This window comes from Sander vitreus, chromosome 18 (genome assembly GCF_031162955.1).
Source record: "Sander vitreus isolate 19-12246 chromosome 18, sanVit1, whole genome shotgun sequence".
In the NCBI taxonomy this organism is placed as follows: Eukaryota; Metazoa; Chordata; class Actinopteri; order Perciformes; family Percidae; genus Sander; species Sander vitreus.
Window position 1 is genome coordinate 4,785,009 of NC_135872.1, and position 27,195 is coordinate 4,812,203.

The window sequence follows — 27,195 nt, forward strand, 5'->3', positions numbered from 1 at the left end:
CACAATGAGAACTATTAAAAAGGATAACCTATTACACTTATTACGTTTTCAAGACAAACAAGGTATAAAGATGGTATGTTTCAGTGTTCAGTTTTACCTTTCTTCATTGGCTTTTCATCAGTCTTTTCACCTTCACGCTCTTAAAATAAATAAATAAAACAGTTATTAAAATCACAAACAATGCAAATAACCATAACCCTTTACTTGGCTATGCTTCACATTGCACCATTAGAGTTATCACTAGCTTCATGTTATAGTCAGTTAAGGTGATTTTGGGGGGAGATGCCATCCCCTGTGTTAGCAAAATGACCAAAACGCAGTCCCTTGTTAAAGGTGCCCTGCCACACAAAACCATTTTTACTTAAATTTTTTGAAATATGTTAGGTCCGTATGTGTTTGTGTTATGTCGTGAATGTGAAAATGAACTGCTACCTCCTCCTCTACCACCTCCTCCACTGAAAAGAAATAAGCGGAGAAATCAGGCAAATTATAAAAGCTGGTCAGTCTGACGTGGTGTTGCCTGAGCTCATTACTATTCATGAGCTCACCCAGTTGCACTGGGTAAAGGATGCTGATAGGCAGGCTCTCATTGGCTAACTGTTAGCCAATCAGAGTCAAGCAGCTTAGCTCGTTGAATATTAATGAGAACTGGCACAAATCGAGCTGAGTCTTCCTGCAGGCTTTCTACGCTACCACGCTAGAATGGCTTGAAACAAGGTAACTAAGGCATTTCTTTCAACAAAAAAATGTTACAGAGTCCATGGAAGAACTTTACCACAAAGTAATGAAAGTAATGAAATACGTGTGGCAGGGCACCTTTAACCTGCCATCGCCCTGATTTCACATTTTAGAGGGTTAGAGATTTCCTGAATTCTGACTCTAATGTAGTATTTACTCGCAATCTGGCCTCCAACCTGCTCCGTCAATCAATGTTTAGTTTTATCTTATAGAATAACACTAAACATCAACTTTGTTATCCTACATTCACTTCATAGGTATTTGGACGTAAAGAGCTGAGAAGTTTTGTGTGGTGGCTTTAATGGGAATCTCTTTAGTCAAAACTTTAAATTGTTATCCGTACCTTTTTTCCTTCGTACAGCTGAAACTCTTCTTGGAGCATCTGAAAACACAAACATGAGATAATTATCATTTAAAGCTGGAGAACTGGAAGATTAAACAGAAGTACATCTGCAGCGGCAGCTGTAGTAGACTTGTTTTCTAGCATACGAATCTGCATTCATCACAGCAAATTTAGTAAATATTCTGGCATTACTTGCAACAGAATTTTAGTGCAAGAACTCAAACAAAAAAGCATATGAGTCTTAAGTGTCCCTACTTCTTTGAAACTAAATGCAAGTTGTTTTTGTGAAGACGATAAATGAACATAGAGAAGTATCTCCAACCTTTTTTCTCTGCAGTCTCAGTGGCCGACTCTGTGGCCTTTGCAGAGAGCATACAGGGACACACTGAAACCACAACGCATACAGGTGAAGTTACAGTGTATCCTTACATTTAAATGTGGTACAACCGCTGTAATAATCTCCACTCTCTGACCTGTGGGTTCAGTCTTTGGTGCTTCTTCCGCAGGTTCAGGCACAGGCTTGATCACATCCACCATCGCCTTCTCGTCGTCGTCTTCGTCGTACTCCTCCTCTTTTTTATCTTCAGGCTCGTCTACAGTTTTCTTCAGTTCAGCTGTTGGCTCTTCATCTTTCCCCTTATCCTCCTCTTCCTCTTCAAGAGCAGCAGGCTGACTGGTGACTGAGGGGGAAAGCAGCACCATTTTGGTTTTCATGTGTGATGTGACTGATTACACTCTTGTGTATTTGTAATGGAATTAGTGTAGTGGTTTCTTTTGTGTGTCCTTTTCCACCCCCTACTGGTGATTGTAAGTAGCTGCACTGAAGAGGAAGTGCAAAACATTTAAAACTGCATCAGCATTTAACGTTGATGTTTGTTTCAGCCATATTACATGAGAGGGTTTAATTTCGAGGTCCAAAAGGCACATTACTGAAGTGTAGGCCTCCTCAAGTGTAATATTGTGATTATACAACAACGGTTACCAACAAAATAAGTGATCAATCTGTATTCATATTGTGGAGCAATTCGCTCTTGAAATACAAAAAACAAAAGACAGGATGTATAGTCCCTCCCTGTTTAGTAAACCAGCCAATTTACCGTGGGATTTATCAATCTGAATAAATCCCGCTCGCACATATAAACACAAAACTGCTTTGCTAACTCCAACGTGTTGTAAGTAAGACATCTGCTGAAAAAGTTATTGTATTCCTTAGCATGATTGCCGTACTGTTTAGTTCACAAACATCCAACACACCAAAGTACAAACACATAGCGGACCAGATGCAAGCTTTTATTTTGAAAAGCCGAAGCTCGGGACGGCACCAGCCGGGAGGGCATGAGACGGGAGCATAGACTGTATATTATTAATATATTATGTTATTACCCCCTTGGTGTTTCACTAGTTGAAGCTGTAGCTACTGCAACGGAGTGACCAGCATTGGCCGAAATTACAGCTATGTCGCGTTAGCATGTAGCTACTTAATAGTTAGCAGTATGCTAACATTAGATTGTGGTGGAACGAAGCAGCACTTTCTACCGTCAAAAATCGCGGATAAAGACTTCTGAACCAAAAACTACCCATTCGGACATGTTTCAGCAGTAATGCGACCCGAAATTGGGGAGAATTTAACAACATTGGCAGCCCAGATGATATTGTTTATTGCCGTTAGCCATATTGCTACTTTAGTTAGCAGTTGACACTAAAAGAATATAGAAGCGATTTCTACTGTAAAAAATCACAAATAAAGGCTTTTAAACCAAATACTACTAACAGAAAATGTTTCAGGAGTAATGTGACCCGGAATTGGGGAGAATTTAATGACACTGGCAGCCAAGGTGCCATTGTTTACTGCTGTTAACATGTAGTCACACGGGACAATGTTAACGCCGCAGTGGCCTAAAAAAAAAAAAACACTCCAATCCTGCCTACTTGGAGCAGATAACCAATCACAGCAGGCCGGCTTAGAGTTGCGTAAGACTTAGCCGAGAGTAGAAAAAACTGTTGAAACCGGAGTGTTCAGAATAGTTGGAAATCTGAAAATTTTAGTTCACAGGGATTTGTCTAAAATACGTTTACCTCATTATTTGAAAGTTTTGGCCACGTTTAACATGAAAATCCAACATTATAACATTATAGATATGACAGAAAACACAGAAAAGCATAATATGTGACCTTTAAATGTATGTTTCCACTGCCCAGCTTTTAACAAATACTTTTTTGTTTTGTAACTGTTTTGCTGCTATTATATAAGAAATTGTGTCAATTATACTATTATTAGTAGCTTCATATTTCCTTTAAAAACACTGAATATTTAATGTATTATATTATATTATATTATATATATATATATATATATAATATTTATAATGGATGTGTGACACCCACCAATTGTTTCTGCGTCAGCCTCTTCAGTCTTATCTTCATCAGCAGCCTGTTTGATGTCCTCGTCCTCGTCCTCGTCGGTGTCTGCCTCAGTCTTTACTGCCTCCTCCTGGACAGTGAACGCTGCTGCAGTGGCAGCTACAAACACACAGTGTAGTATAATTACACAGCCTGTGTACAAAAATGACTTTTACATTAATTGAGATATACTGGGCAACATTTTGGGATAGGAACGTTAAAGACCTAGAGTGATGTTACAAGGAAAAGACAACTAAATCAAAAGATTTAAATGCACCACAGCAATAAAATGTATTTCTTTCTTTACACATTTTTAAGTCAGATTTATCCTGAAGAAATAGTTATTATGAGTTACTATTACTAGCATTATAATATTATTGCTGATGTATTTCCATCTGTTGTCCTTGTCCTGTCCAGATGTAAAAACAAAGCGCCATAAAATAAAATAAATAAGACATATATATCTTATAAAATGTATACATAATTTACAAAATAGTACACCAATCATCCACATCTACTTTTCTCCTTTTTATATTTTTTGCTTTGATATATCATGAATATACTGTAAGTATAATTCAACTGTTGACATTATCTTTAAAAAGTATTTTTTTAACATCCAGGCCAGGTTACTGCAAATGAAAAATAGCTTTTTGGCTAATTCTGGCATTTATAACCTATATATAATCATGTGTTTTATTAATTTGCACTGTCCCCTTCTTATATAAACTGAATGGAATTGAATTGACATTATCATATTATATTATCATTATAATTTAAATGTACACCTGCTGCCAGACCAATCAGAAACAAGCATTTTTCTCTGGCTGTGGAGTCCTGTAATATAAGTCAAAATGAAAGTTATCAATAATGCTTGACTATACCTGCTAGCAAGATGTCGTCAACATCATCATCATCATCATCCTCTTCTTTATCTTCATCATCTTCATCATCGTCTTCTTCATCCTCACTAGGTAAGGACTCTGATGTGACTACATCATCATCATCATCATCATCTTTTACCGCGTCAACAACTGTTTCTTTTTCTTCTTCCTGATCGAAGGTGAGCTCAAACGAGCTGGTGTCAATAACGCCATCATCTTCATCGTCGTCATCGTCGGTTGAGTCATAGGAGATGTCACTGCTGAAGACCGTCTCTTCATCAGTCTCAAGAGCAATGTCGTCATCATCTTCATCGCCTAAGACTCCGCTGTCTGTACTCTCAAAGGAAGAAGCGTTGACTTCCTCCTCCTCCTCCGCTTTGTCGTCGTCGTCATGGATGTCTTCTTCAATGACATCATCGGGTTTCTCATCTTCATCATCATCGTCGAGGTCTGCGAGGACGTCTTTGTCGAGTTTGAGTTCTTCGTCTTTCAGGTCACTGTCGTCCTCGTCGTCTTCATCGTCTGCAAAGTGATCAGAGGAGGCGACGGAGATGTCCTCGTCTGATTGGTCCAGACCATCATCATCATCATCATCATCCTCCTCATCAGTCTCTTTGGCAGCTTTGACGTCTTCGTCCAGGTGTTCATCGTCATCGTCCTCGACAAAAGGTAAAGTAGAAAGATCTTCCTCCTCAGCAAGTTTGTGATCTTCCTCCTCTTCATCGTCCTCACTGGCAGCAGGAAGAGGAGGAAGATCAAGCTCCAGGTCGTCGTCGCTGTCTTCTGCAACGTCGCTGTCAGACGTCTCAACACCCTCTGCTAATCTGTCGTCTTCATCGTCGTCATCGTCCTTCTCTTTCTCCTCCTCCTCGCTGGAAAGGAGTGCAGATTCACTGACTTCTGTGTCGTCTTCGTCGTCTTCGTCTTTTTCGTCTTCGTCGTCTTTTTCGTCTATTTCGTCATCTCCATCGTCACTGTCTATGATGTCAACAGGTGCGTCCGACTCAGAATCAGGAGACACCGCCGACTCTTCATCCTCAGAAGTGGAGCTAGGTTCAGGAGAAACTTCATCATCATCCTTGGCATCTCCATCGTCGGGCTCAGACTCTACTGCATCATCTTCATCATCATCATCCTCGGCATCAGCGGCTGCAGGCTCAGTCTCTTCTACATCATCTTCATCAGCAGCAGCATCTGCCTTCTCTTCTTCCTCCTCATCATCATCATCCTCAGCATCAGCGGTTGCAGGCTCAGACTCTACTGCATCATCTTCATCAGCAGCATCTGCCTTCTCTTCATCATCATCATCATCCTCTGCATCAGCGGCTGCAGGTTTGGTCTCTTCTACATCATCTTCATCAGCAGCATCTGCCTTCTCTTCTTCTTCCTCCTCATCATCGCCATCCTCAGCATCAACGGCTGCAGGCTCAGACTCTACTGCATCATCTTCATCAGCAGCATCTGCCTTCTCTTCCTCCTCCTCATCATCATCATCCTCGGCATCAGCGGCTGCAGGCTCAGACTCTTCTACATGATGTTCATCAGCAGCATCTGCCTCCTCTTCTTCCTCCTCATCATCATCATCATCTTTGTCATCCTCTTCTTCTGCTGCTTCCTCTTTCACTTCTTCATCATCATCTTCATCAATCTCAGCTGCAGCTGCTTCAGGTTCCTTCTCCTCTTCTTCATCTTCATCCTCATCCGCAGCTTCTGCCCCCTCCTCTTCTTCTTCCTCCACCTCCTCATCCACAGCTTCTGCCCCCTCCTCCTCTTCTTCCTCCACCTCCTCATCCACAGCTTCTGCCCCCTCCTCTTCTTCTTTCTCCTCTTCTTCCTCCACCTCCTTAGCCGCAGTTTCTGCCCCCTCCTCTTCTTCCTCCTCTTCTTCTTCCTCCACCTCCTCATCCACAGCTTCTGCCCCCTCCTCCTCTTCTTCCTCTTCCTCCTCATCCACAGCTTCTGCCCCCTCCTCCTCTTCTTCCTCCTCCTCCTCATCCGCAGCTTCTGCCCCCTCCTCTTCTTCTTTCTCCTCTTCTTCCTCTTCATCCATGGCTTCTGCTCCCTCCTCTTCTTCTTCTTCTTCTTCTTCTTCTTCTTCTTCTTCTTCTTCTTCTTCTTCCTCCTCCTCTTCCACTCCTTCCAACTCCTCTCCTTCAGCTTCCTCCTCGTCCTCCTCATAATATTTTTCATATGCCTCATTGTACTCCTCTTCATAATCCTCTTCATACTCCTCTTCATACTCTTCCTCTTCCTCCTCTAGTTCTTCATCCTCCTCTTCCTCGCCAGCAGCCTCCACTTCATCTCCCTCTTCTCCCTCCTCCTCTCCCACCTCTTCTTCTTCCTCCTCCACAACTTCAATCACTGGTGGTATCACCTGTGCTTGCATCCCTACAACTGAATGAAACATGTTAATGTTATTTTAATTATCAGTGTAATAATGTTATTTTATAACATAAACATCAAACAAATCAAAACTGTTGCACACATAATGCAACCTAGGGTCTTTTTGGGAATGTACCCGAGTCAAACTCTAGTTTAAAAGCATATTTAGGACGGAAGCGTCACTTTTAAGATTTACCATATTCTCGTTTTTCGGTCAAATGGCCTTTTGAATGGGAGTGCTAGGGACACTTTTATGCTAGCCTCAAAATAGCTATTTTTAAAACACTAAGAAGGCTCGACACAACATGAAACTTTGATCCAAGTATCACCAGGGGCTCTACACATGAACGCAAGCATTGACAACATTGTTTGTGTACACAGAGTTTACTAAAAAGAAAGGTTTTGAACAACTCACCATAGCTCTTGTTGTTTCCGGCCGCTACCACCTCGGCAGTCAAAACGAGTCGATATCAAAACAAGTAGCCACAGATTTAGTATATCCCTTGGTCACCGGTGTAGTTAAGGTGTAGAGCCCCTGGTGATACTTCGAGCAAAGTCTCATGTTGTGTCGAGCCTTCTTAGTGTTTTAAAAATAGCTATTTTGAGGCTAGCATAAAAGTGCCCCTAGCGCTCCCATTCAAAAGGCCATTTGACTGAAAAACAAAAATACGGTAAATCTTAAAAGTGACGCTTCCGTCCTAAATATGCTTTTAAACTAAAGTTTGACTCGGGTATATTCACAAAAAGACCCTAGGTTGCATTTTGGCGAGAGTTACGCTTTAAATGTCACACATATATGTATAGTGTTGTAAGCAATGAATTAATAATTACTGAACTAATAAATATGCAACAGTTGTAGAATAACTCCAACCAAAAGTGTATTGTACAGCATAGGCTATATATCAAGAATGCATGCACATACTCCACTTTTACCTCAAACACACACACACATGCATAAAATGCATGCACATACACCACTTTTTCTCGCACACATAATAAAAAGCATGCACATACACCACCTTCACCTTACACACATAACTTTTTCTCCAACAAAGTTGTCTGTGTGCAAGTTAAAAAAGTTGTCTTTGTGCAAGCTAAAAAGAAAGTGTGTGAAAGCTGAACTGTGCTATTTCCTCATTGTTCCCCATGCCAACAGAAAATAAGGACATGTCTAAGCCTTCCAAGAACATATAATTCTCTAGCATTGGGAGTATGCTGGAGCATGACCAATATTACCCTGTTCAGGTTCTCATTTGACATAGTTGTATATTCAAGGGGTTGAATGCCAAGGTATTGTTGGTGTCTGTACAAAGTATGACGACTTATGCCAAGGCGTGATGCCATTCTTTGTCAGCCAATAGCCAGACAATGACTGATCTGTTGTGCAGTGATTATGTACTGTGGGGCAGCCTCTACTCGCATAAACCAACAGGAAATAAGGACTGTAGATAAAAAATGAAAAATGAAAATAATATATTAGCCTACATTACACTTAGCTGATGCTTTATCTAAAGCAACATTCACACACACACACACGTATGGGGCAGTGTCAGGAGCAATTTAGGGTTCAGTGTCGTTCCTAGGGACAATTTGAAATGTAGATTACAGGGGGCTGGGAGTGAACCACCTTCATTTGCATATTATCTTGCACACACTTATTTTTAGTTCACACACAGACATCTTTATAGCTTGCACACAGACATTTTGGGAGAAAAAGTAGTGTGTGCGAGGTGAAAGTGGTGTGTGTGCATGCTTTGTATGCGTGTGCAAGAAAAAGTGGTGTATTTTCATGTTTTTTGTGTGTGTGTGTGTGTGTGTGTGTGTGTGTGTGTGTGTGTGTGTGTGTGTGTGTGTGTGTGTGTGAAAAAGTGGTGTATGTGCATGCTTTGTATGTGCGTGTGTAAGGTATAAGTGGAGTATGTGCATGCCATGTAAATGGCCTAAACGGCCCCTCATAATTGTTCGAGTGGCGCATACACCAAAAAGTTTCTAAGCTCCTGGGTTTACTTTCTTGAGATGCGGCCCACTGAATATGCACAGTACTTTTTTCACAATTGCTTAACATGGGTGCCGAAAAGGAGTCAGGCAGCACTTGCCCGGTGCTTCGCAGTCAATCGCGTCAGCAGCCAGTGTAAACCCGAGTGATGAGGTGAAAACTCTATAAAGCTCTGTAAAGCTCTGCAAAGCTAAGGGGAGCTGCAGATTCTGGCGAAGTAATCTCCAAAGTGTAATAGCTTAGCTCGTAAAGTTAGCTTTGAAAAGAAAATGAGCATCCAATCTACCTATTACAGGTAAAAAAAATTAATAAAAATTAAAACAAGCTACATACCTTTACTTCGGGAGGGTAGAAATTCTCCTAGAACACAGAAACAGAAATCAGCAACATAACTACAGATTAAACTGGATCAAACATGTCACTGTTTGGATGCCAATACACATAAAGTAAAGGTCAGTTTTAGTAGAAGATTAGTAGCTCCGTGGAAGCAGTTATCATATGAAGTTAGTGAAAAACAGACAAGCTTCTTTTAAGATAAATTATCGGGGCAGCAAAATAATAAACACATACCTTTGACTAGTGTTTTACTGCCTCCATTACTGTTAAAAGGGTGGGGGACAGGATTGATTATATCCATCTAGAGTTAATCCACACGTTCGTAAAAAAAAAAATAGTAATCATAAAATACCTTTTGCTTTTTTAATCTTCACCTCCACTTTCTCTTTCTCCTCCTCCTCCAACCATCTTGAATCTTTAAGATGGTTTAATACATAAAGTCAGCTTGAGACTCCATAATAACAATCCTTTCAGTCCCAAGTTTGATTTATTTTTATGTCTATGAAAGTAGAATGTTCCTGCAGTAGCATCATTATCCATCTTAAAGGTCCCACATCATGCTCATTTTCAGGTTCATACTTGTTTTTTGGGTTTCTGCAAGAATATGTGTACATCCTTTAATGTTCACTAAACTTCATAATTATATACTTATTTTTCTTATACTCTGTCTAAATATACCTGTATTCACCCTCTGTCTGAAATGCTCCGTTTTAGTGTCTGTCTCTTTAAGACACCCTTCCCAAAAAAGCCCAGTTTGCTCTGATTGGTCAGCATTTCCGGGTCTTTCGCATCTGTGCTCTCTGCGTCTTTGCACCGTCGTTGCAGCCGGGGAATGACTGTAACAGCACTGTAGCTGCTTTCTACCTATATATAGTATAGTTGTAACATTGCAAAAGTACGGAGGTCCTTACGGCTCGTTTAAAGGCACAGTTTCTGGATACGGACTGTGTGCATTTCTCTGTAGATTGAGCGGTTTGATGCTTTCACAGTATGTATGTAGCACCTCGACATGCTTCATAATAGAAAAAAACAGGAAATCTCACTTTCTATAATATGGGACCTTTAAGAATGTTCATATATTAATTGAATGTACAAATAAACTAAACTAAACTTAAAGGAGCAGTGTGTAGGATTTAGTGGCATCTAGCGATGAGGTTGCAGATTGCAACCAGCTGAATACCTCTTTCCTTTCCAAGCGTGTAAGAGAACCTTAAGAAAGATTGGCGGCGCAACATAGTGGCGTTATTATGAATTTCTTGGCAAGACCCAACCTGCTTAGCAACTTAGTGGTTGGGCAGATGGTTGAGTTTAGGCATTGACCGGTTGGTCAGGGGACAGGACCTGAACGTGCCAGCATAGGTGCCTGGCCAATCCTAACCCTTAAATGCTACGCAGGGCGTGTCTTGCCAAGGAAACCCGTGGGATTCATAACAAAGCAACATGGCGGGGTCTGTAGTAGAAGACCCGCTCCCTATGTAGATATGAAAAACTCATTCTAAGCTAACAAAATGAACAATGCTTATTTTCAGGTGATTATACACTAACGAAAACACGATTCTTAATTATGAATTTTATATTCCATTTCTGCCAGTCAATCCCTCTAAATCCTACACACTGCTCCTTTAAAACAGCAGTATGGCTTCATGAGCTGTTTTTATGCGTATGTGTAATGCATCGCAGCATGAAGAAGACATTCATAGCAGCGAGCAAGGCTTTTTCATCTCTTTATCTGCAGCAGAAAGATAACTGCAACAGGAAATACATTAACAATTGCATCAATACAAACCTTTTTTTCTCACTGCAGATAGAGTTACTAGGAGAGAGGAGAGGAGAATGAGTAAAAGCACTGTAATGTCATCATTTAATCAAAATGTAATAGCTCAGCTTTTTGTAGCTTTATTGGATGTTTGTTGTTGAGATTGACAGTACCTTCGTCGTCTTCAGGAGCAACCAGGTTGGCAACAAAGCTTAAAATCGCACTCATCACGTTTGTCGATTCGTCCATGACATCGTTTACCACCTTCATGGGGTCTGAGCCGATCTTGGTGAGGCCTCCTGGTGGAGCAGGGACACGGATACGCTCATTCAGTTACTCAATCTAGTCTGATTTGAAGTTGTTTTCCTTGTTCTTTTTGACCAAGCCAAACATATCCAATTTCAGTAAGAGTTTCTGAACTTTTACTCATACATTTCCTCAATGCAGATATCCCTCTGCATTGAGGAATTGTCAAAAAACATAGAGCGAATGGTTAAACTGTGGTGGGGCTGCAGGAGCTGAACTTCTGGATTTCAGGAATTGATAAATATTATTTAGCACGAGGCTTCACCCATCGTCCAGTTTAACCACATCAAAAGGCCTTCTACATTATTGCTGTGCAAAAAGCATTTCAAAAGATCACATTGATCCTCTTTCATCAAGTTTTTACTCATGGGTTCAAATCATGCTTTTAAACGTATGAGAATATTGTTTTCTCTCATCACATTTAAGTTTTAATGTCACTTCTACAGTGGGGATTTTTGCTTCAAGTTAAACAGACTGAGTCTCCCAGTACTTGAATATGAACTTGTTTCCAAGACAGTTTGATGAAGGAGGACCGGGGTTTCCAGTGCAAACACTTTTGAAACATGGTTCATTTTGAATCAGGGCAGTTGAACAGATCTGAATCGTTGTAGACACAAGTTGGTGAAAAAGGAAAGAAACTAAATATTGTTTCTTCTTATTTAGACATTATGTAATGCATAGTATCTTTGTATCCAATGCATTTGTTCATCAATTAACCTAAACTAGGTTGTCCACAGATAAGAATTTAGCATGTTTCACAATTTACCAAGCCCTGAATGCAACAAGATCTACACAAAAAGCAAACACAGAAAAATATAGAAAAAAAATACTTATCATTCTTTTACTGGTCAGCTGAAGAACTGGTTTATTGACCAGATATGTGCACATTAGACTGCTGACTGCCTGTTGACTTTTGCTGCCTGCCTGCAGATATGTTTTATCACGTTGCTTGCTGTATGATGATGCAACATGACATCATGACTTCGCGTAAACATACACGCCACTGTTACCTGTACGCATTTTGAGCTATCCGCGTGTATGGCTACACTGTATACAGCGGACGGCAGTCTGCAACGTCACAGCGTAAACATACACGCCACGTGGCGTGTTTTCGCGAGGCTAGGTGTTATCGTGAAGCTACGGTTGGGTTTAGGAAAAGAAGAACGGGGTTGTGTTTAGGAAACGTGACACGCGGCTTGGGTTTAGGAAAAGAATAACCGGTTGGGTTTAGGAAAAAAACAAACGTGGAAATGAAATGTCACACGTGGGACACAAAGGAAATGTGACAGGGGACTCAATCCCCACTCTCCTGGGTGAAAGTCCTGTGTTTTATCCATCCTCCACCGCGACCAACCTCCCTACGCAGATTTTCGTTTTCCTTTCATACTACTCGCTACGGCGTCAATTCACACGCAATTGCAAGGTAATGTAAGTCAATGGAGGCCAAACGGCGTTGATAAACACGCTAAAAAGCGAGTATGCGTCTTGATAACACGCTAATAATGGCATACGAATTGGCGTGTCATACATACGCCACTTCATGAGATCAGTCTGTGTCGTGTTTGTTACTTCTTGTTACTTGTTTTTGAATGTTGGTCTGTGTGTGTCGCTTTTATGTGTTGACTGTATTGTTATTTTATTGTATTTAATTGTTTTTAGGTTGCCATTTTCAAAACAGGGCCAGGGACAACAGATGAAAATTAGCCTGGCTCATTTACAGTTGCTTTGCTGTTGATTAATGAGCATCGTCCCTGTTAAATAAATAAATAAATGAAATGAAATAAATGAAAGAAAAACAATACCATAGAATAAAATATAGCAGTAAGATGCATTTTAAAGACTTCAGATGAGGTTGATTTACTTTATTTTTCCGACAAGACATCTTCATGGACGGCTTTAGTAAGTCAAGCTCACCTGAAGCAAATATTCTAAATGTTTTTATTTATTCCCTGGTTGGAATCAAAATGTTGGTTTTTCACATATTTAAACCTTTTTTCTCTCTCTCTTTACACACAATATAGGCGACATACAAAACAGAAGACAAACATGCTAAAGAAAAAATACACATCCGAAATATTTCTACTACACAAACTAAACTCCATTCATCACATCATGTATCTGATTAAAATGCTCAGTCAGAATCAGACAGAGATGCAGAAATAAAGCCGCTGGTACTGTGCTCTGTGATGGATCTTCTAACATTGATAGCTAATATTAGCATTCAATGTTAGGTAATTAGTAGTTTTTAGAACAAAAGCTTCTGGTCTGAGGTGTTAGTAGCATGTAAGGTGCCTTGCCTCTACGGCCTGAATCCTTTAAAACCTTCCTGACGAGAGGAGGTGGGCGACCTGGTTGGATGAGAAACACAGCGGCAATAAGCAAAGAACACAGAGTGATGAAACAGAAAGAGGAGAGGGGAGGGGCAGAGGGAGGGAAATGAAAGTGTTTCTGTGATGGCATGATGACTATTAAGATGAAACATAAGAGACTACTGCCTGTGACATTATAACCAAACATGAAATGTAATTAATACTGTCAGAAAGAACAAAAGAAGTTGATATTTCTATTAGGGCTGCACAACATATCGGGTTTGTTTTTTTTGTTTTTTTATCGTCATTGCAATATAAATGAATAGTTTTGAATGAATAGTTTTATTTCAAACAACATACAAAAAAAGAAATAAACAAGATACTTAAAAAGCAAGACAAAGTATTTCAATTTAAAAATAAGAATAAGCAAAATAAATGAATATTCTTAAATAAATACTCTTTTCTGAGAAGCAACATGCTTTTCAAAAATGGCATCCTATGCCCTTTTTGAAATGTCTATACCCTTCTCAAAGTGTTTTCAATCTATTGTTTTTAAATAAACAACCATACAACCCTTTAACTGAAAACCTCAAACGTTTGCAGATTAATTAATCGGTCAAGTTACTATTCCATAATTTTCTTAAAGCGCCCATATTATGCTCATTTTCAGGTTCATAATTGTATTTGAAGGTTGTACCAGAATAGGTTTACATGGTTTAATTTTCAAAAAACACCATATTTTTGTTGTACTGCACAGCTCTCTCTCACTGCTGCAGATCCTCTTTTCACCTGGTCTCTGTTTTAGCTACAGAGTGAGACCTCTTTTCTTCTTCTGTACTATCTTTGATTGCACATGTGCAGTAGCTCAGATGTAGATCATGTCAGCTAGCTAGCTCCATAGACAAAGAGAGGCTGTTTCTCCAACTTTGGTCAGTTACAAGGCAGGATTAGCTGGGAGACTTCTAAATGAGGGCGCACATGTAAGTAGTTCTTTTGTAGATTATGGTGAACTTGTGTGTGTTGTAGCAGTGCTTTGCTATTGAGAACGAGGTGGCATGCTAGCGTTAGCATTAGCGTTAGCATGCTAACGCTACGAGCTAACGGTTGCGGTTAGCCAGCTCGTTCGGCTTGTGACTTCACAAGCCGTGCCCGATTTTGAACAGCTCACCCGGAGACTGAAGGCAGGACACATTCAGAAACCGTATCTCACTCAAAACAGCATGGATGGATTTTTTTTCAAAGTTTGTATGCGTGTGGAAGCACCAGAGACACAAAAGAACACCCCAAATCCCAGAAAAAGTATTTTTTTTCATAATATGGGCACTTTAATTAAATAATTTGTCCATGTACCATCCTTAAGCTACTGTCCATCCGGCATATTTATCAAGCACAATTAGCTTCTAAATAGATCAGAACAGAACTGAAACAAGTTCGTACAAAATGATACACTACCCGTCAATAATTTGAACATCTCTACTCATGAGGTACAACCTCCCTCCTCTTTACTGTACCTTTCTAGAATTGCTTTTTGTCGTGGTTGCGATTCTCTGTTATAGTTTTTCCTGTTTTATTGTGCTAATTCATTCCCCTGTCTCTTGTGTTCTCTGTTGCATTAACCCTGTTTTCATCGTTGTCTATGTTTTATGTTTCAGTTTCCTGTTTTATTTTGTAGTCTGTTTCTCCTATGTCATGTCTTGTTTTACTTCCTGCCTTGTGTTTTCCCGCCTTTCTGATTGTCTGCCCCACCCTGATGTGTTTCACCTGTTCCTGAGCCCTTGTGTCACCTGTCCCTTGTTTCACCCTAGTTACCTTGTGTATTTAGTCTCTGTGTTGTCTTTGTCTGTTGTCAGATCATTAGCCGCTTTCCGACCAAGTAGTTACAGGAACGTAGTTCTAGGAAAAGTCCACTTCTAAACAGTTCTACTAACTACTCTCTCCCAAAACCGTTTTTTCCAATTGCATTCGCACTGGCCAAGTGGCCATAGGGACTCACTGGTAGGAGGGCTAAGGGAGTGATGCAAGCACCGCAACGGTCTTTATAGTGTTAAAATCAGAAAACAAATACACCAAGAAAAGTATGAACTAAATACTAAATCTAATGTATATAGCATAATGTGTCTACAAGTCTACCCCCTTTGTCTCGGTGTGCCAGTTTATTTTTGGATGCCTGGTCTTTTGGTTCTTCAATGGTTTTTGGTACCATTTTTGCCTGCTTTCTTCAGGACTCCTTTTGTTGTATCACTTTTTATTTTATTAAAATCCTCAAGCTCACCACTGTTGTCTCTGCATTTTTGGGTCCGCCATTTCCCTAATCGTAACACTTTTTTGTATTTCTTTTTGAACTATGACATTTTTACTCAATTCGATTTCATCCTCCAAACTATTCCAGAGAAATTATATCAACTGACGCGATAACCATATCGCAAAAGGCTGCAAAATATCAAAAAAGATACTGTCATTCTTTTTTTAGTGCTGCCTTTTATATTCAATTCAATGTTCAATTAGTTCAATAAAAGAATGTTGGAAATTTTTTCCTTTCATTTGTTCTAAATTCAACAAGCAATGTGTTTCATTTTAGCAGAATACTGAAAGCAGCAGAACCGAGTACACTTTAATATCTGTTTATCGCAATATTCAACAATGTTATCGCTTATCGCATATCTTCCTCATATCGTGCAGCCCTAATTTCTATTAATATCAATCGATTTGTCCTCATGTTCTTTTTTCCTTTGTTTCAAGATGAAATTGTGAATATGAATGATATCTTATTAGCAATATTATAGTCTAGAGGAAATGTATGCACTGCTATGTTTTGGTTTTGCTATGGTATTCCAGTTTCTTGCATGATTTTTTATAGATTTACAGTGAGAATCACATGTAATAGTTTAGGAAATGAAGGAGGAATTAAGAAAGATGTTGAAGTTAGGGTTAGAAAACTGAGTTGAGTTGAACACAACCAAAATTAATGAAGTTTTGGAAGCATTGTTTGTTTTAATGTTGTGAGAGAAATGTATCCAATGCTTGCAACTACGTAATGTCACTTCTACGGAGAAACATGGGGAAATTAGTACATTTTATACCAGTTAAATGTGTTGTGCAAAAAAATATTAAGATAAAGAATCATGCTAACACGAGGAAAAGGAAAGATAAAAAAAAAAACATTTGCATGACATGTGCAGGCAAAATAGTCATTTATCCAACTTCTAGAAACTGAACAATTATTGATCATTTGTTACATTGCTGATCATATGAACACCATCTTAGTAGACTACCTTCTTGGCACTGTTTTATTCGTCACATCTATCTTTGCAAAATAACCTACCCTCCATGCTGAAACATTGCAAGCCCAATGTTTGACATTAACCACATTAACCCCGTCTTATACTTTAGCATTCAGAGCTGAGGTTGATAACAGTGCAATAAGACTACAAGAAATGCTCACAGAGTGTACAAGATTTCCAATTAAACCCTTAAAGAGAGAAGAGATAATGTGGGAAATGTGGAAAGGTTATACTACCTCTATACCACAGCTGTTTGCTGTATGTGTGTGTATATTACACACACACACATACCCACCCGCCCACTTCTGAAACCAAACCTACATCTGCAAGTCCAGTCAAAAGCCCTTTGAACTCAGTAATGCATTATATTGCTTCAATAATTTGCAGTTGACCGTAGAAAACTGATCTACTTATTACTTACTTACTTAAATCATCCCCAAAACTGCTTTGAATGTCAATAACTAAAGTCTTGTTTTAATTTTCACCCAAGTAATAGCCCTTAAAACGGAGCCAATCTGACAAACATATATGAGCCAGAGTAGGTCCACATTTGGCGCCAGGACAGAGCCAAGTGTGCCAACACTTAGCCACGATCTGCCTGACTTGGCTTGGCAAATGTTCCACAATACATCTGTTTCTGAGGGGACAATAAAGAGAAGCGCAATAAACAGCCAACCTCTCCTTACCTGAAACGGTCTTGTAGTCCATCAGATCAAACATGATGACAAAAACACAAGACCATGTAATGATGAGAGCCAGAACCAAGATCCAGGCTAGTGGGGAGCTGAAGGTAGAGTGGAGATCATCTGAAAAAGTTTTCTTGTGTCCTCGTGAAGACGCTGACCCGGCGTCTACATGCTTACCGTCGATGACCATGGTGGTGGTGGTCGACGACCGCGCTGAGGAGCAAAGAAACTGTGGTCAGATACAGTGCATAAAATATGGCCTTCCATAGAATACTTTTTATTTCTCAATCCCTAATATTCTACTACTCAACACAATCTTTCATATCAATACATTTTCCACAAATTAACATTAGTCGCTGCCCTGTGCAAACACAGGGAAGTGACATCAGGTTATTTACAATGTGTCACCTGATGGTTGAATATCAACATATAAATATTACTCCAATAATGTTATTATCAACATGATTATCGTTATTAATATTAGAAGTAGAGTAGTTGTCACGAGAGCATTATTGTAAATTGACAGATTTAACTAATGCAGTCTAATACAACAGTCCTGCAATGAATACTCCCTTTATGAAAGTTATAATGTTGTCAGCTGCTCATTTATATCGATAAAGGTAGACTAAATATGAACACAATACAATTACAACAGCTCCACAAACTAGATCCTCCAAATGACCATAAAGTTAAATCAAACTGACAAACTTCTCATGTTTCCTTTTCTGCTTTAGTTTTCCCAACATAATAATTCTATGAACATTAAGAGAGCTTTTGTGATATTGAGCTGTGAAAAATAGTTTGACGTCGCAATCAGGGCTCTCTAATGATCACAAGAAAGAAACAAGAAATTGATCTTTACCAACAGACTCAACAGTACAACTGATAAAATAAAATAAATCAGCAGGTACCAATTCAAAAAAACTATCAAGAGAGAGAAGGAGCATAGGTCGGCAATGGGCCGACAAGGTCAAACTGGAGAATAAAACAAAACAATTAGAGACACTGTATTGTTAAATCATGTTTTAATACGTATTGTAGCAGACCAGGATTATCCAATTATGGCCATAATGTTTCCCCCATGTTTTCTGGTCACTGACTGTAAGTAAAACTTGTAATAGTTTCATTTATTTATTCATGTATACTGTAGTAACCTATGTTTAGCTCTTGCAGAGTGGTGATATTGTTTCTTGTAGCATTTTGTGGTATTTTTTTTTAAGTATTCACAATCAGAAGGACTTACTTATCAAACCCAAATCAGTGGAATGGCATGGCTTAGCCTAAAAAAAAAACAATTATAGAAAATAGATGTATAAATGGTTAAACAGACAGTGAGCACTATGCTAACGTGTAGCAAAACAGATGCCTCCTGTACTTAGGCCTACATATTCATTAGACACAGACTAGACACAGACCAACATTAGCATTAATTTGGAGTCATGTTGCTGTCTACTTGAGAATTGTAAGTCCAATATATGCCATTTTAGCTCTATATTTGTCTCCACCAACTCCTGAGAAAAATTTCTGGCCCTTTTAGCTTAGCTGCTAACATTACATGCTCCACTTTCTTCTCAAGCTAACTTAGTTGCTAATTGTATTTGTCTCCCGTTTGGTACGTTTTTGCTGTAAATGGCTGCCTACATTACATTAACCCATCAGTAAATGTATAGAAAATTTGCTTTAGAAAAACAAGAAAACTAACAAGGCTAGTTAGTTAGCTAGCCTTGTCTTTTGATAAATGCAAATACATTAGATAGTGTAGTTTTCTCAGTAGGATATAAGCACCTTTTCAGTAGGCTATGTGTACATTTCAAGCACTTTAATCCATATTCATTTTATGCCACGGGGTAACACATTTTAAAGGGAGAAAGTATCTACCTGAAAATGTGTGGAAAGTGGGTCAAGTACCATTTATGGTCCGGTCAAATGTTTCATTTCGGACCACGTTACCAACAGCTTCTTCCAGTCTTACATGGTCTTGTTATTATAGCCACTTTATTACATGGGAAACAGTGCAATCTTTTTTTTTTTCACTTACTTTACAATGAGTTATATGGTTCACAATAATACAGTTTAGTAAGACACAACACATGTTGTGCCTGCAAACACTGATGCAAGATAATGGTTTGGTTTGTCAGGTAACATCAGGAAGACTGTAGTTGCTAAAGTAACTGTGGGTGTGTTAGGGAAGCTCAGGCCACCTGTTGACTCTCTTCAGCTCACTGTTGGCAGCTACAGTAGGTTTGCTCCATTACTGCTGACTCAAACAGCTTGGCAGCACTCTAAACACACACACGCGCACACACACACACACACACACACTCTCTGCCTAACCTCATTACTCTTACTCCAACAGGTCAGGTGGCTACTGTGGGTTGATTGTCATGGCAGTGGATGGCTGGTTTGAGTAAGTAAATGTGATTTTTTTTCAAGGACATATAGTTAAAAAGAGTACAAAACACCCTTCTCAGAGACAAACATGATGAAAAAAATCCAGAATGGCCTCTCTGCAGTATGAATTTTCCTTCTTTTAACCGCTTGCACAATGGCTTTAGCATGCTGATGTCCGCCTGTCCAGAACAAGATATTTTGACAACTACTTACCACACTGCAATGAAGTTTATTAAAAAATATTCCAGCTCCTGAGAGGATGCTTACTGAAGATTTTGATATGCCTTATGCCATTTATCAAGTGTCACTATCACCAAGACCTTTCCCCCCTAACCAACACTGATGTTTGAAACAAAAACAACAACAAATATTGCTGGATATTTGTATAATTTGTGTAACCTAATACATACATCAGCAGTTCTCATAACAGCATAAAGCAATGCACAAAAATATTTGGGAGGAAAAGCTATTAAATAACATTCACTGTTTTTAATTTTTAACGTAGTCATAATTAAAGCTTTAGCCCGTAACTTTTTTATTTTAATGAGCGTCCGTAACATTCAAGCCATTGCCAAATGAGTTGCTACAAAGCTAATTAAGACTATCAGCTCCACACACCTCTCTGTATTTCTCAGTATGGCTATGTTCAGAAGATTGTGGCATCTGGTGACTTTCCCACGCAGAAACTCGAGTGAAGATAATCCTCTGTTTCCTCCTTGGCTACTAGCAATTATGTGGAGGAGGGTGGGCGCACTGACAGTTTTATTGTCATTACTTAGAATTCCTCATGTGGGCGGCAGAAACTACGCACTATAGCTTTAAAGTTAATGAGTTACTTAAACATAACTTTGTTTTGTACTACTAAAAGAAACATGTTTTAAGTTGGTGGTATGTAATAATGACAGGTGCAATCTAATTTAAAGTCAAAGTCATCTTTTTTCTTCAGCTATCATGTAATGCTAACGAACAATTTAAGCTAACAACCATCAATGATGTACCCTTGGTTCTGCATTGATGTTTATTAGCTCATACTGGATACATGTAAACATTTAAGTTTAGCTGCCAGTTTGCTCTTGTTTGTAGAGACAGAGCGCATCGCGCATCTACTAGCAAACAACAGAAAAATGCCTAAAAGCTGCTCTGTGGTGATATTCACTACCAACAGAGTAAATAACCCATGACTTAAGTTTTTATAAACTGCCGACCCGAAAAACTGAGTTTTTATGAAGGCAAAAGGGGATACAGACGTGAGGAATGGCAAGTCTTTCCTGACAGTAAGCTAACGCTATGTCAAATATCCAAATGTTAGTTTTAGGCTAACCATATGTCTGTAAGATCAAGACACGTAACATCAGACATATTGTTAGGTTAGTGTGTCCCCATTCTCTCTGCTGATTCCTCATGTCTGTATTGACTTTTGTCTTCATAGCTGTCGGCAGCTGGGGTTGGGACTTAAATGTGCTCTGTCTCAATGATGAGGTTTTGAAGTTCCACAAACTACTGAATAAAAAGTCATACAGATTACAGTCACATTACTTCCAAACGTGTAGCCTACTCATTAACAACTAGACTACAACTTAAATGTAGTTCAAACAACAGACTCCAGTCTGATTGGAGGCTTCCAAGTTCAACTACGGTATTCACTGAGGTCTTGCTGTGGTTATACACGCTGTTACACTGGAAACTACCCAGTACAACCATGCACAGTCTATTGCTGTCTAACTGTAGATTTACTGGAGTAAACAGAGGGTAATCACTCGAGACAGGACACATTAGTAGTAGTTGAGTAGAGAGAGTTTTGCTTCCTCTTCCAGGCTTTCATTAATAGATTTGACCACGTAATGTAGCAACCCTGTTGCACTGTCATCCTTTGTATCCACTTCTCCTAACCTGCTTCTGTATCATTTTATGAAACCTGCCATCAGACCAAAACCACACATTTTGCCTAAGAATACCACCTGGTCCATCCAAGACTTTGGTTATCACAATATATCTTGATCAGATTTCCATAAAATTTGTTATGAGTTGAATATTCAGTCCTTAATATTGCAGGGGCCCCCCGTGACCTTTTATGTACTGTCAGGTCAAATTATTGCTCTGTTGTGGTTTTTATGTTCCTGCTTTTGTCATGTTGGGCTGCACTAAGGCAAAAATCCACTCACTGATTTCTCTTCTAATGATACAGCAATAAACCACTGACTGACTTTTCCTCAGGTGCCAACATCAGGTCAAGAAATCCACCTACACTCAGGAAATATCAAACTCTAAATGTCCAGATTGTAGACTCTTCATTTTGGTTTTGGATATCTGGTGAGCACTTTTTGGACATAATCAGTGGGAATCAAAACATTAATAACTTGTAAACACTTTTTAGGCTCTGTTGACCAACACCTTTTAAACCCACCTCTAAATGGTTTGACCAGTCATTCGTGTATGATTCCTCCTTTTATGGCTGCCCTGTCTCCACACTGTGGATGACATTTGTGTTGTTGCTCTCACTGGGTATCCATGACACCTCCGCTCGGAGCAGTCATTAGGAGCTAGTGGTTGCCTGTTCAGTCAGATTACAGGGAAGTGTTGTCATAATATTTCCTTAATGAGTGCACAGAGCTGAACTAAGCACAGCAGAGACCTTTACGATCCGTCTGGTTGAGCACGGTGGTGCTATTAATCAGATTAGGAGCTGGATTCAAACCACTGTTTCCATGTCTCCAGCTAGCATAGGTGTCGTGCATCTGCTGTAATGTCAGTGTTGACACTGCAAACTGTTCATTTACAGTTTAGGGTGCAATAATGACTATGAGGCTGGTCTGGATGGCAGGAAGTGGAGACATCTTTATACAGAAAAAAGTCACAAATGCCAAAGATTATTCTTTGTAATCTATTTTTGGAAAACAACAATTTTCCATTTCCATTTTGCAGTCACAAATTTATATTGGATCTGCTTACTGCCTCACAGACATCAACTCACTCTCCCAAGCGTGGACCATTTTCATAGCAAAAGGATTGTAAACACTCCTGACTGACCTGTCATAACTCCCATGATCACTTGTAAACACACTTGCTGCCAAAAACTACATAAGAAACTATGTATTCGAAAGCCTTTTTTACGTGAATAGTCTTTTAAAGGCCCTGGACACCCACACAGGTGTTTTCAGTTATTCTAGCTGATTAGACCTCTGCCAAGGATGAAGGTGGGCCGGAGCATAGATGGTAATTTATTACTTCACAAATTGTATCTACCAATAGGATGTTCAATATATCATGTATCCTGCCTTGACATGTGCAACAGAGCTAACTGGAGGCTCAGGAAGATGTCAATCAATCAGTTTATACACACCAACAGAGTCTTGGGAAGAGGTCTAATCAGCCAGAATAACTGAAAACACCTGTGTGGGTGTCCAATGCCTTTAAAAGTAAATGCAAGAAGCGCCATAGTAACAGCAATATAATATTTCCACAGCAAAGTCAGGCTATAAAACAAAACATGTTAATAATGTTCAAAAATCCAAGTGCCATTCTCCAGTAAAATTGTAACATCTGTTATCATGAGATAACAGATTAATTATCCTCAGATCTCAACATTTCTGATTTTGTTGTCTTGACTTAACTAATTGGACTTTATTACCTCAAATCACTTCTCATATTTATGTGTTTCAGTGTCATGGCCGTCAGAGGGAGGAGGACAGGACATCAAAAATTAAAGAATATGAACTACGTAAGCCTCTTAGCATCATTGTTTTTTCTTGTTATAAGAAGATTAAAAGGTAATCATATGACAACAATTGGAAATCCTGAGATGATGAGACAATTACACGTTATATGAGAAAAGAGATGTTGTTTAAGAAATAAACACCATGAAAGCATAACGTGTGAGTGTGGAATTTCATTCTTAGCTCATTCTCTCCACTCACTAACTTTTTCCCGGAGCTTTCAACCAAATGTCACAGTCTTCATCAGCGGCTGGAGTTTGTTAAGTTGTCATGTTGTTCTCAGTTGTCATCTCCAACTCCATCCACAGATGAAGACCTTACATAATGTGTTTGAAAACCTAGTAAGTGGATTTTGTAAAAAACATCATGTTTAATGAGAAAACACAGTGATGACATGTAACTTGTGATCACAGGAAAACAGTCTTTGCTCAAGGATAATCTCTCGTTATCTTGATTAAAGCTGCAGCAACTGGAAAGCAGAAACGTGCCAGGATTTGAATTAGCGTGAGACCTCTTCCTGCTTCCCATCTCCACTCTTTGTTGCATGCGCAGAACACCCTATAGAAACGTTTTCTCTCTCTGAAGTGATTTGTGATTGGCCAGTCTTTCGTCAAGAGGCTGGATTTTCTAAAGCCTGAAAGCAAAGCCAAGAGGAGATGCAGAAATCTAGTTTTCTTTCAGATCACTTGAATTACAATATGCTAAAAGATTGTAATGGAATTTCAGCCCAACGACGCCAAAAAAATAATTGCCTACCACAGCTTTAAAGGGATACTTCACCGATTTAGCATTAAGTTTTGTGTCAGTAGAAACACAGTAGTATTTTCGAATAAGCGTGCTTCCCTCCCTCATGTCCATCTGAGACGAGAGATCTCTGTAAAATCTTCCGATGACGGAAAACGACGATTCTTGCGTCATCGGAAGATTTTTTTGCCCAGAGGTAATGGACTACAGCCAGTAGTAGGAGCTACTTCCGCATGTTTTCGTCTTTACCCGAAGCTTGCCGAAGCAAAACGATTGTCAGCCATCTCGAAGCTTCGCTAAACAGGCTCCGTCTTTTCAGCAGAAAACTTTTACAACAATTATGTGCATTCAAACTACCGCACATGTGTACCACCGGGATACATTGGTACAGATCGGAGAATATGCAGGACACTTTATTACAGACGGAATACTCGACACACTACGCGAACTTCGCCTGCTACGGAGACCAGCACCTCAGCCAGCAGTGTTGCCCTATTCCGCTAGCCGGTAAGGTGCTGGAGTATGACCTAGCTAGGTGGAAAGCTAACGCTAGCCGGGCCACCTGTTCCATCAATCCTGCTTGCAAGTGTCCGCTCATTAGACAACAAACTGGACTACATCTCCCAACGCGAGTTCAGAGACTGCTGTGTTTTTGTTGTTGTGGAAACATGGCTGAACAACAGTGTACTTGACTATCCAGCTACCAGGCCGGCTGCTCTGTCGCCGGGTAAGACTAGTGGAGGTGGGCTGTGTTAACACGGACTGGTGCAGAAATGGGGTGCTTGTATCCAACTAACTGCTAACTGCTGGTGGAGTTTGTGCCTGTTAAATGCCGACCATTTTACATTCCACGCAAATTTACGGCTGTGTTTATACTCGTGTTTACAGCCCAACAAGCGCTAACGCTAGTAGTCCTTTAGCTGAACTTTACGGAGCCGATAATGTGTGTGCACTAAATGTAGCCTGTTTCGTATGTCGTTGTTATATAATGTCGTTTTTATATATATATATTAAATGTGTAACACCACTTGAGCCACGGTGAAACGCTGTTTCATGTATATGGTTGAAAAGCCTCACTGTCTGTCTGTCTGTAAACGGTAGGCGTGGCTTGGGAGTGGACTCTAAAGCAGCGACGCAAGTGCATTCTGGGATTTGGTGTCTTTCATCCACATGAGCCAAAAACACATTTTCTGGCTTTTCTCGGCCTAGAAGCCACCAATTTCTAAAGAAAATTCACATTTCTACTACATAAATGACCCAATTTAAAGATATATTCATCTTTCCAACTGTGACATATCCCTCTTACTCGTTGCTTAGCTCTCTTGTCAAGTCGAAGGTGGGCGGAGCTATGGTGACATCACCAAACTCCATTTACTTGTGAGAATATAGGGTTTTTCCAACTGTGTCTTCCGTTAAAAAAAGACATCATACAGGTGATGGGGCTGCCAATCAAGTACAGTCTGCACATGCCCACTCTGTGAGAAGACATTTAATCAAACCAAAAATAAGTGACAACTCCTCCACCTCCTCTTATTTGTCTCAGTTCATTATTAAAAAAAACAAACAAAACATATGTATATATTTGTATAACTACAGTAGCTTTCATGTACATGCAACAAAAAGCACAGTGTTGATGCTGATTGATCGTATACGACACTGTACAGTGTCACAGGGGGTCTTAAAGCTGCATTACAAATAGCCGATACATGATAGTGTCATATTTTTAGATACTTCCAATCACGAAATTCTTCTACACACTAGACAGCACAACATCAGAGTGTAAAACCAAAACATACGGAGCCCTGCAAGAGCTTCATAAATACATCATGAAAAGCTTCCTTTATCTTATAAAGTGTTGAAATGGAATCCTAAATGTGATGATACTTTACCTTCAACTGTTTCAGTCATAGTTTCAAAGTAAAATTCCAACAGTAAATCCTTTGTGCAGATTAAGTTGCCATGAAAACAAATACTCTTGGTAGATCCTCAACTCCTCTGCGCGATTTAATCCCAGTGTTTAATTCCAACCTAGCAACGACTCGTGTGTGGCTGGTGCTAAGGATATGTGGAAAAACCGGACCCCCCCCTCTGGAAACTCTACACCTCTTTTTCCATTCTCAGTACTTTAATGTGCATTTTTCTTTCTTGTTCCAGAAGTCGAAAAAAAAGTTGCATGGGTCCAATTGCAGGGTGGTCCAAAGAGAGTTGACTTCCGTCCCAGTGGATGAGGCAGGGGAGACAGACAGAGACCAAGTTAAGGTTGTCACTGGTTGGAGCAATGGTTGTAGATAGAGCAGCCTGCCCCCTCCCTCTACCGGCTCTGACAGAATTAGATCAACGGCGGGGATTGACGGACGATGGAAGGAAAGGAGGGAAGAGATATTCAAGGTAACATTATCCCACCAGTCAGTGTTGCTGCTGGAGTAACGAGATTACAGTATATGGGCAGTGGTTTCATGCTGCTAAAAAATCTATTAGATCTAAATATATCAATCAATCAAGCTTATTAGTTTTTATTAGTCGAACTAAAGTCTGAATCTAATTATATTGTTACATTCATGTCATGTTTCTGAGCCTCAGGCCCTGAGTTATTCTTAGAGCGGCTCACTGCCGCTGGTATTCTGCTTTGCCTTTTTAGGCCAGAGGCGTGACCTTAACCCCCCACCCCCCATGTTAACTAATCCCCCTCCTCCAGACCTCCACTGCTCAGTGCAGAGCTGTCATCAAGGGGAGAGAGAGAGAGGCAAGATCAGAATGGCTGAGTGCCGGGAAATATACTTTTTAAGTTGAGTCGAATTTGCAGTGTTGTCATGGCACTGCAAGTAAGCAACCAGTAAAGGTACAAAGTAAACACAAAATTGAAGCCTCTGTATGCTTCAAACTAACTAGATCGTACGACAGACATGTTAGCCAACCACATCTAAAGGCAAAAG

At 39.7% G+C, this 27,195-nt stretch overlaps 1 protein-coding gene across 1 annotated transcript; it reads right to left on the reverse strand.

The window, feature by feature from the left end:
• Positions 1-80: 80 nt before the first annotated feature.
• LOC144533827 (uncharacterized) lies at positions 81-26,904 on the reverse strand. The gene is made up of 12 exons (XM_078275393.1): positions 26,152-26,904; positions 17,415-17,627; positions 13,436-13,486; positions 11,006-11,131; positions 10,863-10,889; positions 9,074-9,100; positions 4,363-6,756; positions 3,467-3,601; positions 1,555-1,761; positions 1,404-1,466; positions 1,082-1,120; positions 81-139 (listed from the first exon to the last, which is right to left on the reverse strand). The coding sequence occupies exons 1-12, from the start codon at positions 26,168-26,170 to the stop codon at positions 81-83; spliced, it is 3,360 nt and encodes a 1,119-aa protein (XP_078131519.1). The 5' UTR covers positions 26,171-26,904.
• Between the last annotated feature and the right edge of the window lie 291 nt (positions 26,905-27,195).